General features: G+C 36.9%; 1 protein-coding gene across 1 annotated transcript in view; it reads left to right on the top strand.

Annotated features, from left to right (window-relative positions):
• Positions 1–13,235, top strand: part of spz3 (Spaetzle domain-containing protein 3) — a 42,986-nt gene that overhangs the window by 12,291 nt on the left and 17,460 nt on the right. The window contains exon 2 of the mRNA XM_028186535.2: positions 5,517–6,464. Within this exon, the coding sequence (XP_028042336.2) occupies positions 5,711–6,464 (754 nt within the window). The 5' untranslated portion in view covers positions 5,517–5,710. The remainder of the gene's footprint in view (positions 1–5,516; positions 6,465–13,235) is intronic.

The following is a 13,235-nucleotide window of genomic DNA, read 5'->3' as shown; positions in this document are numbered from 1 at the left end:
AAAATCAAAGGAAAGAGTGACACACTTAAATCTCAGAAATGGCAACAGAAGTTGAAATCGATAAAAAGATGGGAGGACTTTTTAACATTACTGGACGAGAGTAACAGCTGACCGGAAAGCATTGAAGAAAATAGGAGGAAACTTATGCCCCCACACACATAAAAATTAGAGTCCTTCTGTTAATTTGTGCATGTTAAAACTATCAATTCAGACAAAAAAACTAATATACATTTTTAGCTGCAAAAAACTCACCTCACTAGGTCTTCTGATGAATAACTGAAAACATTCTTAATTAATCATAATAAAATCTGTAGCTTATGACTTCGACAAGTCGTGGCGGGCATTTTATTCGTGGCAAATTTTGATTTAACGAGGAATTAAACAAATTTTTAGGAATAAAGAGTTGCTTATGTCATTCTTTGATCAATAAATTACAAGTCAATTTGGAGATCCGTGAAAATACGTATGGTTACAAACATAGGACTGCTTTTCTGCTTATATCTGCTGAGAAGCGATTATGTATTACGATTTAAAGTGTGGAACAGGCTTTATTACAATGCAATCGAGATTACGACCTCATCTCTTGAAACCGTCAATATCTTTCACGTTTTGATGTCTTTAAGCTTCGTTGAAAACATGCAGTTTGTGGGTGACCCATATTAGGCTTTTCAAGCCTCATTTCAATGAGCTTTCCTTCTATATTGATATAAACAAATTTACTGTACTGTATTGTACTATTAAAAGTGAGTTACTGTACTGTATTGTACTATTAAAAGTGAGTTACTGTACTGTATTGTACTATTAAAAGTGAGTCCTTACAACTCATATCTCAAGGTGGGTGGCGGAATTTACGTTGTAGATGTCTATGGGCTTCGGTAAATACTCAACAGCAGGTGGGCCGTGAGCTCATCCACCCATCTAAGCAATAAAAAAAAAACTATAATTAATAATTATTGAAATAAAACATCTGTGTTAGGCAATTTCATATTATTATACAAATTACTACTTTAAAAACCTGCTTGCGTGCACTATTTGATAGTTATAATAGCATTTATATGATTGCTATATTCCTTTATAGCATTCAGTGAGTCATAGGCATTTAAATAAGCTTCATTACTATTCAAAATATAATATTCTGATTATGATTATACTGAGACTAATTGGTAACCGTTTTCGGGGTCTTATATATATTATTTTTTTAGATTCTTATTAAACGAGTTACACCTGTAACAAATACTAAATATATTAAAAACATTTTGAAATTCATATCTTGCGATCGTTGTCATATACAAATATTCAGTAGATCTACAGTATCTGTCTGGTACGTTTTCGCGCCGAAATCAATGAACCGATTGTGACGTAATTCGGTATGGAAGCGATTCGAACGGGTTTCTGCCCACGCAATATAAATATAAAAATTGTAGACCGCGCGAGTGGAGTTGCGGTCATTTCGGATCCTCCCGATCCACTAACGGTGCTTTTAGGTACCTCAAGCACCGGTCACCGTTCTTGTCGGACCCGTCGCTTGCGACGAAGGACTCGACGAGTAAGTTAACCCTCAGACACAGCCCACTGAGTTTCTCGCCGGATCTTCTCAGTGGGTCGCTTTTCCGATCCGGTGGTAGATTCTGCGAAGCACGGCTCTTGCTAGGGTTTGTGTTAGCAACGTCGACAGGTTTGAGCCCCGTGAGCTCACCTACTAGTTAAGGTTTCGCTGATATAGCCTCTAAAGGCTATCAGCTTAGGTAGGAAAAAAAAATGGAGTTGCGTCAGAAGAGTAAGTGACAAATTTTAATAATCGTGCATATCTTAGCAGATGGTCGATCGTGTTGTAAGAACTAGTTCGGTCAGTGAACGAAATTCGACTGTAATCACTGTCGCCTTAAGGCTTAGATTCATTTGTTGTATTAGTTCTTTTTTTATTTTGACATACTCCAAAACACTACAGATTAAAGGTACCGAATACCGTATTTCCCTGTTTAAATACACATGAAATGATACACACATGTAGAACAAATTAAAACACTCGATATTGATAAATTTACATAATTATCGTGAGAACCAATTGGTATGTATAATACCACCGTTCTACTATTTCTAAGGCGAAACAGTCCAGCGTTCCAGTGGTCGGCAACCTTGTCAACCAAAAGAGCCAAATATAGATAACACACACATGAAATTTATTCAATGAGCCATTTATTTTCTTTAACATTTTGAGGCTGGTGCTTGGAAAATGTATACTAGCCGTACTAACCCGCTACGCTGCTCATTTAAAATTAACATCATTATTTATTGTCATTATTATTAGGGAGTCCAACACTCATATAAATATTAGCCTATCTATTAAGTACATGTATTTTCTACATGGATACCAAGTTTCAAGTCAATCGGATGCACAGTTCAGTGGTTATAACGGAACATCCCTAAAAAGCACTGTAGATTTATATATTAGTATAGATTAGTCTCTTAAAAGGCAAGATAATAGGTAATATTTCACAGAAGAACCGTAGCCGAGGAGTCAAACAGCGAACCGCGGGATGCCGACTGCACTAGGATGATGGGATAGTTTTTATACAATGGAAACTGACTCCGTTCAACTTGTAATGTCGATAGAATTCCGTAACGTTACAGCTATTAACCAATACGGTTTACTAGTGGTCCCCGCAGTAGTCGAAATTCGTCTTTATTTAATTGAAATTATAAGTTTGAACATTCATATTGGTTCTATTGTTAAAGACTATATATTATACTTCTATATTCACAGATTTCGCCAAGACTACACTATAGATAAATATTTTTAAAGACAAACAATATTAATTTAATCTCAATTTGACCACAGACTTTAAAGAATAAAAAAAGTTTCACAATTGACTATTTACAAAGAGTATATTTATACGTATGTGTTGTGTCAAATACATGGTAGTGTGTGTAATGTTTTCTTTATTGATTTAATGTATCTTTTATGCATTATCTTAAAAAATATTAGCATTGTGCACTTCTTCTCTATAAGTGTGGAAATTTTACTACTACTCTGTCCGCGCAATTTTCGTAAAAAGGGAGACAAAGTTTTTGCTTCACGTATTAATATATAGATTTAGATTAAACTTTACTTAACACATTCAAACGTTTAATAATACACTGAATGTTTCGAACAAGAAATAAGTCATGTTTTGCATTGATTAACTTTATACCTATTTGTATGGAACAAAAGCGGCTTTGCTTTACTATGTTGCAGCATTAGCATAAATTGTCGTTAAGGAAATATTAAATCTGTACTCCGTTCACATTTCGTGGAAATTCTTAGAGTGAAGGGCCAAGATTTTGCACGTTTCGGTAACTTGGACTTTTGAGTGCATAATATTATTATAAACTTCAGCGTAAAACAAACCAATTAATAAAGGCCGACATTAAAATTGTGGAGAAGGGTCTGCAGGTATTTTACTTTTAGTTCCTTTTTATACTAAATTTGTTAAATTCATATAAAATATCTAATACTAGCTGACCCGGCAAATTTCGTAGTGCCTCAACCGATAAATAAAAGACCTAAACTTTATTTCATTCCGAGAATTTTTATATTTATCTACCTTTTAAACCTTCTCTGGACTTCGACAAATAGTTCAAGACCAAAATTAGCCAAATCGTTCCAGCCGTTCTCGAGTTTTAGCGAGACTAACGAACAGCATTTCATTTATATATATATAGATTTAAGAAAATGTATTTAAAACACTATATAAAAAATATAATTGCGTAGTCACAAGCCACCAGTGGTTAGGACTCCAGAGTGAGAAACTTCCTCACGATACGCGCCGTATCAAAGAAAACTTCTTTCTGTAAAATAACCTTATCCTCGAATCCCCGGATAACGAACATTTTTAAGGTGCTGATCGAAACTTTTCGCTATCAAACCGTGCATTGACATGATTATCGGCAACCCGCTTAATTTTAAGCAGTTGTCATATCCCTAGAAATATGCACAGAGCTTGTATATAGTTAGTAATTTAACTGTGATGGGAAACAGTATGTGAGAAACATCATCTAACTGTGATGGGATTTACTGGTGGTAGGACGCCTTGTGAGTATGCGCTTGTAGGTACCACCACCCTGTCTATTTCTGCCGTGAAGCAATAATGCATTTCGGTTTGAAGGGTAGGGCAGCCGTTGTAACTATACTGAGATCTTAGAACTTATATCTCAAGGTGGGTGGCACATTTACGTTGTAGATGTCCATGGGCACCCGTAACCACTTAACACGAGGTGGGCTCTGAGCTCGTTCATCTATCTAAGCAATAAAAATAACAAAACTCTAGTGACAAGCTAAATCAAGGAAATCATTAATTGTAGTGTTGTTTAGATCAGGGATGAGCAACGTGCCAAATAATTGTGACAGTAAATGTCGAACCAAATAAAACATACAATGATAAAAATCTCTCTTTTTCTTTACAAATAAATTTTATATATTTATTTTTAATAAAGATTAGTCGAATACTAGTGATTCACCATCTCTATAAAAGGCATAAAGCAACAGTATAAATATAAACTAACAAATAGTATAAGCAAGCAGGTTTTTAAACTGGTAATTCGTATAATAGCACGAAATTACCTTAGACGATGTCTTGTTTAAAAAAAAATTGGTTATACTGTTTTTAAAATGTGGCTGTATGTTTGTAATGGTAAGGCCGATGATAGCAAGAGGCATAATATGTTATCTTCTAAGTTTTCACCATTTAATTCAGTTGGATCTTACTTGACTTTGTTGTGATTGACGATCACAGACTATAGTTGGAACTTTTGTCTTTTGATGTAGTTAGGCAGATTAGTTCTAATACGGCTGAACGAGCTCATGACCCACTTGGTTTTAGGCGGTTACCACATCTACTTGGAAACATAAGTGATTTATGTCTTAGTTCTACAGTACAATGTCTGCCCCACCCTTCCAACTGGTAGTTACATTTTTTCGTGCGTATCATCTGGTTTTAAGTGGTCACCGGAGCATAAAGATACTACAGCCTTATTGCTTTCATCTATCTTTGTGATGGCAGTTGTAATTGCATTGGAATTATAAGTAACTTCAAACTAAAAACATCATTATTTCGCGGCAGAAATAAACTGGACGGTATTACAAAAGCGTGTGAGCTACAATCAGAACCTTCAATTTCAGTAAAAATAGAGCGATCACATAAATAACGCTCGTCATTATTATTTGTAATTCATATCATTGTTATTATGAGCATAATCACAATTGATGTAAGATAAAATCTTTTGAGCAACACACCTTCGAGTTTGGTGTTGGATTTCCCCTGTTTTAGCTCCAAAGTGACTCGAGTCGTTTGTCGAATGGAATCACGATTCGCCTTTCAAATCGATGCCATTTGTAAAGTGGCAAGGATATCACGAAACTGGGGGAAATCCGTCCATAAACGATGCCACGACAATACGATACGACTGGTTCAGTTTCAGTGTTCATAAGATAAAACTCTCGATGTAAAACTAAAAAAAAACTCCTTTCATTGTTACAGACGGACGTCACGAGCGGAAAGTGTTAAAGCAGAGTGTATGTGGCATCGGTGCGATTTAAAAAGTTGTACCATGAAAACCCGTTCGGTGTAGACGATCCCACGCCACTCGGTGTTATGCAAGCGACTTTAATCATCTTGCCTGTCGTATTGACATAGAGCGTTGACATTTCGTTCCAATGCCGAGCGTGTAGGCAATGGCTTTGGTAAATTTTACGCTCGCCGCACCCGAGGCGGTGGCGCCAGTGCTTGATGCAACGTCACCATCACCACTGCGCGTTGACCTCGACGACCTGCTCTACTCTCCGGAGGGCCAACAGCCAGACTACGTAGCACAGGAAGGAAGCAATGAACCCTTTAGTCCCCCTTCGAATCAAAAACGATCTAAGATTAGAAAACGGGCAGGCTCTACATATCTGCCACCGCCAAATCAATACACACGCTACCCGAGCATGCCTCATAATCCTTACGGCGCGCAGATGCACACACAGTTATACCAGCAGAATTCGAGGCTAGATATACAAATAGACCATCAACGGGTACAAGAAGTGAATACACAGTTTGATAATACTGGCCAATATGTTCATGATCCCACAGGGGATTATGACTATGAACAGCGAAGATTAGGTCAGAACGGTCAACCTCCCGCATACAATCCTGGATACGCGGAAGGCTTCAGCCCGGCTTCGACGCCAAGCTCTTCTAGTCGTAAGTTCGATGGAAATTCGAATCAGAACGTGCACAATTTCAACTTTTTAAACAGACCTGTTTCGACTCATTCTCCTAATGAAGTAAAGAATATTGGTGTTAGCACGAGCGGACAGCCTCCCACAGATCGACCGCGCGGCTTCACCAAAGTGGAACAAGGAAGTCCGGGAGGCAAAACACAGCTCCATGCGGTACTGGACTATGACGACGACGATGAATATTACGATGATCTCTCCGGAGCAGGTAATTTATTTGTTACTTTTATTCTTTTAGGTATATATTTCAGGCCTCAATCTTATGTGTTAAGGGTGGTGGCGTTCATCTCATAATTTAACTTCATCAGATGGACGTTCATTGTCGCAGATCGAGCAATGAGTAAACATTACAGTACTACAAAGGCCACACCAGTAATCCTGGGTAACATTCACCCAGATTCGTGTACAATATTTAGTAATCGAGACAGACAAAAGCTCAAGTAGATCATTATCGACCCAACTCAATACATACGACGCAGTTCTGAGGTGCACGTTCGAACCAATTACATCCATTATCAGTCGACAGCAGACAGTCATAGCCTTGGCTTTTATGTAGAGTTTTATATTGAGAGCGAAAAATATATTATTAAAGCCCTTCTTTAATCTCATGAAAATAAACCGTGAATTTTTGCTACTGTCTTTTTTTATTTCCCTTGTAGGCAAATGAGCAGCATACGGCCCACCTGATAGTGAGTGGTTACCGTCGCCTATGGACTTCAGCAATGCCAGGAGCAGAGCCAAGCCGCTGCGTACCAAATTACCTGCTGTCATGGAATTTTTAACTTAATAACATAATCAATTTCTATACTTAGTTATTAATAACTTATTCTCTTCTTTCATAGCGCTGTATGCTAAAACACATACCAAACAATGGCCGTAAAGCTGTCGGTACTGACTAATCGCCAATGCCAACGGATAATGCTTGGTCTACCTGCATGTAGCGTCCTAGAAAAAGGTTTCACTTACATTAAAATTTAATGGCGAAGACGACCATTTTCGTACTAAAACGTGGTCGAAACCGACAATAAATATTACTATCTGACTTTGTAGCATGTCATTATCGCAATGCCAACTGCGTTCAGTGTTAAGGTGAGGGATTTAGCAGTCTCAGTCAAACCTTTTGTTGAAATTGTAATAGACAGTCGTTTTGCACGTAGAACACGAATTAAAATTAGAATTGAATGGTAGCATAATAACATGTGTTACAATAATATATTTAAGCTGTTATTATATGCGGAATTACTTTTTGTTTGTTACATTTTTGTCAAAGTTTTTTCTAATTTACAAATACATTAACAATACAATTTGCAATTGTAAACGTTGGTAATAGGTCGAGTTAGGATTATTTCTGACTAATACCCTTCTATTCCAGTCTATTTCTGGTCTGAAGCAATTTTAACGTTCGAGTTTGAGTCGTAAAATATACACGACTCGACTGTATTGAAGGTTGATCTTGTTTTACAAAGTTTCAAGAGAGGTTTCAGGTTGTTGCGTTGTTGCGTATACAGGATAGCCATTTTACGCCGACCGAGAGGACTAGTGGTCGTGGCGCCAACGACCGCCCGTCCAGCGTCCCGAGGGGGAGGGTGATGGGAGAGATGTGCTCCGCACTAAACGCTTCACTTTCCCCCCTTTCCCTTTACATGAGTTCTGTCTCATGCGGATATTTGGACGTTGGTTGTTGAGCAACAGGAGATTTTAGTCGGTTCGACTCCGACATGCTCCGCCCGCCATCCCCTGTGGAGGGCGGGCGGAGCATGTTCGATTCCATGCGATTTTCTACTGCCCAAAAAGAAAAACGTTTTACCACCGGCTGAGACGTCAGTTAGTCATTTATCGAACGGTGTCAGGCTATTTGGTTTAAGGGACATTTCGCTTCACGACATTTATCTTTGTAATTAAAGGTGCGTTTTATTTGGTATTGGCGTCAACATTTCGATGTTTTTAATTGAACTTCAATTAAGTTTACTCCATTCAAATAGCTGAAGAAGCTTTTTTTGTATATATTTTTTCCTAAATTTAAACATTAAATGGCTCTTCTGTTAATTTGCAAAAATGTCGCTTTAGCCAAATAGCCTTCGCTATGTAAGTAGATATATAAAATATAAAACAAGCGAATATAGACAAAAACTACATAAAGATGAACTGAATAGCGATCCTGAACATTCGACCTAAGTAACAACGCTTTCGGGTTAATGAAAATTACGATGAAGGATTCCCAGTTCAATACCGGTCAAGCTAATAAAATCGTGTTAAAAATTAATGCTGTGAATTTAAGTGAAATTAAGGCAGCCGTTGTAACTATACTTGAGAACCTTAGAACTTATATCTCAAGGTGGGTGGCGCATTTACGCCGTAGACGTCTATGGGCTCCAATAACCACCTAACACCAGGTGGGCTGTGAAAAAATAATGATCGCGTCAGAAAAACGTATTTGCCGGTCATTACCGGAAGGACAATATGCGCCCGTAAACATGGCTATTGGCCTAACCTTGGTTTCGCTTTCGTAGCCACAGAGGTCGGAGCACTCGTCTCGAATCGGCTGGTTACGTCGGCATTACGTTTCCTTTTACTTTCGTTATCATAAAGAATAAGAAATTTTAATATTATCATTTACTAGCTGTACCCGTCCGCTTCGCTGGCATTTAAAATAAACATTATTATTTCTCACCCCCACAAAGATTCTCATCATAAACGCCCCCGCAACTGGTGTAGGGAGTCCAACACTCATATAAATATTAGCCTATCCATAAAGTACATGTATTTTCTACATGGATACCAAGTTTCAAGTCAATCGGATGCATGGTTCAGTAGTTATAACGGAACATCCGTAAAAACCACTACAGATTTATATATTATATTAGTATAGATTAGATTAAGAGCCTACCCGCAATTGACAATTGTTTTACAAAAAAAAAATTGCAGCTATTTTAAGACCCTATGAAAATTTTAACAAATAAAACAAGTTCCAAAGTCGTCGTGTGATTTGAATACCTGTTAATTCTGCACTGAAAGGAAGAATAAACATTATTATAGTGAATCTGTCTTCACACTCATATATCACAATTGGTAAGAGTAATTCTTTATATTGCCCTTTGTAATCTATATATATATATAAATGAATTGCTGTTCGTTAGTCTCGCTAAAACACGAGAACGGCTGGACCGATTTGGCTAATTTTGGTCTTGAATTATTTGTGGAAATCCAGAGAAGGTTTAAAAGATAGATAATTAAGAAAATGCTCGGAATCAAATAAAAATAACAATTTTGTTTTCCCTTTGTTGTGGCCCCCGTCGGACGGATTCTTTTTGTTTGTTGTAAGTTTATTTTATACAAAAGTTAAGGGCTTTTATTTATCGATTGAGGCACTAAGAAGTCTGCCGGGTCAGCTAGTAATAATATAAAAAAAAACTCGTATCTCAAGCTGTGTAACGGTGCCTTTATTTGACATAACGAGAGCAGGTGTGTTTTAAAATAATGACGTCATCATCTCTGACGTCATTATCGCCATTGTCACGTTGGAACGGAAGAGAAACTCCAAATGACGGCTTTGGATTTATTTCCTTTGTGTACAGCGTTTTTCTCAGATACCTTCGTTTCGTGGCTCGAATGAGAGAACCTGTAATGAAAACGAGCCTACTTACTTTTTTAAAGTTAGTTTCTTTTTTATTTCCTCACGTTTACAAATTTTAAACTTAATAAATATCTATTCATTTTGAGGTTTATTGTATGTATTCTATTTAATAATATATTGTTAATAGTACACCGCAACATACCTGCTATATTTTTATCTCTTCCAGAATTTCTGTTAATTAAATGGCTGTCTGGAAGAGATCGTTTTTAGTGATAAGACCGCCTATTGTGCAAATGTATCTGCTTGTAGACTGTTTTTTAATGTTAATTGTGTTTTGATGTGCAATGCACGTCATTTCGGATCCTCCCGATCCACTAGCAGTGCTTTTAGGTACCCAAGCACCGGTCACCGTTCCCGTCAAACCCGTCGCTTGCGACGAAGGGTTCGGCGAGTAAATAAACCCACAGACACTGCCCACCGCCGGATGTTCTCAGTTGGTTGCGTTTCCGACCGGTGGTAGATTCTGCGAAGCACTGCTTTTGCTAGGGCTACTGTTAGCAACACTCCCGGCTTGAGCCGCGTGAGCTCACGTACACGTCAAGGAGAAGCTAAAATAGCCTTTCAAGGCTATCCAGCATAAGTAGCGGGAAAAAACGTGTGCAATAAATTATGTTCTCTCTCTCTCTCTTCTCTAAAATCAAATTTAATTTTTTAAACATAGCTTGATAAAGCCTACATAATGACAAACAAAACGGCTCAGAAAAATTAGGTAGCCGCACCTTTATTTTTATTGCCAATTGAGACCATTTTTTAAATCGTATTTTTAAATTAATGTATCTGATTTTTGTGATATGTTTGTGAAGACTTATTATGTAATTTAATAATTTTAGCAAATTGATTTTAAACAAATATACTACAGGACTTTTAATATACTCATTTGAGACTAGTCTTATACATGGTTTCCTATAAAATTGATATTATAATATGATAATATGTAGGTACATGTTTCTAAGTTGAACTGTATATCGCAAATTTTATGCGCCTATATTAGAAAACCTAATTGTAAGTGTTCTGTGATACAAACCGCACTTAGTCAAGAGACTGAGATATAGTATTTACATACATATATCATAAGTCCGGTGAAAATATAAATTTTGATTTTTATTTTTCAACCAAACCTTCGAATGACATATTACATAATTATTAATATTAACTAAATTAGTAGTATAACTAAACTATTAAGTTTAGAAAAAAAAGTTCTTTGGAAGTTTTCTTATTTATTTCAACAAAAATCTGACTTGAATTTCTGGATGGCAAAAAGGCTAAACAGCTTCAGAAGCAATCTCAGTCTAATTTCTCAAGGTCGGTGCCGGCAATCATGTTAAGATGTCTAAGGGCTTCCGAAACCACTTAATATCAGATCATCAGCCCATATAGGGCAATAAAAATAGCCTAGCACCACATAACTTGTGTAGTTCGTGTTTTAAATAACCCGTTCTGTTGTCACGGAGAGTATTAATAAAACGAAGCCCACGTGGATCTTTTTGAGATTCACGTATGGTCTTACGTTATTTAAGACAGCCTTTAGAAATTCATAAATTGTTTTTTTCTCAATATAAATTTTATCCATAAAAGTCTTCTCAAATCTCTACTTAACATGACGTTAAAGAACATAACATCACCGTGAAGGAATAACACCGTGTGATAAAAATCAAACCCGCAAAATTATAATTTACGTAATTACTGGTGGCAGGATGTTTTTTGAGTCCGCACGGGTAGGTACCGCCACCCTGCCTATTTCTGCCGTGAAGTAGTAATGCGTTTCGGTTTGAAGGGTAAGGCAGCCGTTGTAACTATATTGAGATATTAGAACTTATATCTGAAGGTGGGTGGCGCATTTACGTTGTAGATGTCTATGGGCTCCAGTAACCATTTAACACCAGGTGGGCTATGAGATTGTCCACCCATTTAAGCAATAAAAAAATACGTCGGAAATAATATAGTGAGTATAAAAAACGCGTGGTTCACGTGTTTCAAATAAAATACTATAATAAAACTCAGTGTTAAATTTAGTGTGTATTAACAGTCACTTTATTGTTAGATACTAAATTAGCAAGGTATTCACTGTTTAACAAGCGTTGAGACACGATAATTATATTATTAATAGTTAAGCTTCAAGAATGCTACTCAAGAAGCGGACGTATTGGAAATTTATGACACCTTATTGACTCCACAAATTATTTTGCAAAAGTACTGTTGTAGTCTTTACATGGTCTCATTGTCAGCGTTCAGTATTCCGGGTCGCGGCTAACACAGAGAACGTGATAAAACTTTAACAAAAAAAAAATGTGAGCCGTCACGGGACGCCTGGCAGATGTGAAACATCGACATTATTTTGTAAAAGTAATATGCAGAAAAGAAAAGATTGTGATAGGAACTAAATATGTCATAATGATTAAATAAAATATTACGAAAAAATTATTTGTTTTCAAGTAAAACACAAGCTATGTGTACTGTAGTAAACAACACTGTATACACTACGGAGTATACACTATAGGTATCCGAGCTCAGTGAAGCGAGAGAGATGGCTTAACGCCGGATCGAGTGGGAAAGAATCGCACAGTCGATTGCACATGGCGACGAGTCGCCACGGCATGCGTCGCCACGCCAGAAGTCGGTTTTACGTGCGGCTATAGATGTTTCACATAAAAAAAAAATGCATAGTCTATACCTTCTGTGTTCTATGGATTGTGGCTTTTCTTCAAGCGGGTCGACAACTAAATGTTAATTGCTACAGATATATCAAGATTGTCGCTTTCTTTCGTTTTAAGCACACACTAATGTCCGACGGGTTTGGTAAATGTGTATTAGCAATCGACAGCCGTCTCGAGCGACGAATAAAAATCATCTCATCGAGCTGTTGACTTTGTTTATGTAAGCGTGCTTGTTTTGCAACGAACTGTAGAAATTGTAAAATATCGCAACGCACGTAAGAGGGGCCACAGCCGATCGTTTATTTGCAGTCGGACCTATACGATTCTTGTGCGATAATATAATATCATCATTTTCGAAGAGAAAAAAAATAAGAAAAACTTATCGGAAAGTGAACGAAAAGTGTCCCGTTTTACGTACAAATTAATAATGTATTATTTATAGTTAGTGTAACTTCGTGATTTAAAAATTAGTTTCATTTCATTTTTGTGTTATCGTGATAATGTGTGCTATTGTCTGCTGTGGTGAGTCGAAAATCAAAAAATTTTAATATTAAGAAAAATATCTATTTCACCATATTTAAGTAGATAACGTACGATCTACGTAGTGGTGTGCATAAGTGAATACCAGAAACTATAGACACCACAACGTCAATGTCGTCACCCGCCGTGTGCTGTAAATTAAAATAAATAT

This window comes from Bombyx mandarina, chromosome 03 (assembly GCF_030267445.1).
Source record: "Bombyx mandarina strain Sakado chromosome 03, ASM3026744v2".
NCBI classification, from domain to species: domain Eukaryota; kingdom Metazoa; phylum Arthropoda; class Insecta; order Lepidoptera; family Bombycidae; genus Bombyx; species Bombyx mandarina.
This window is presented reverse-complemented; position numbering and strand designations above follow the sequence as displayed.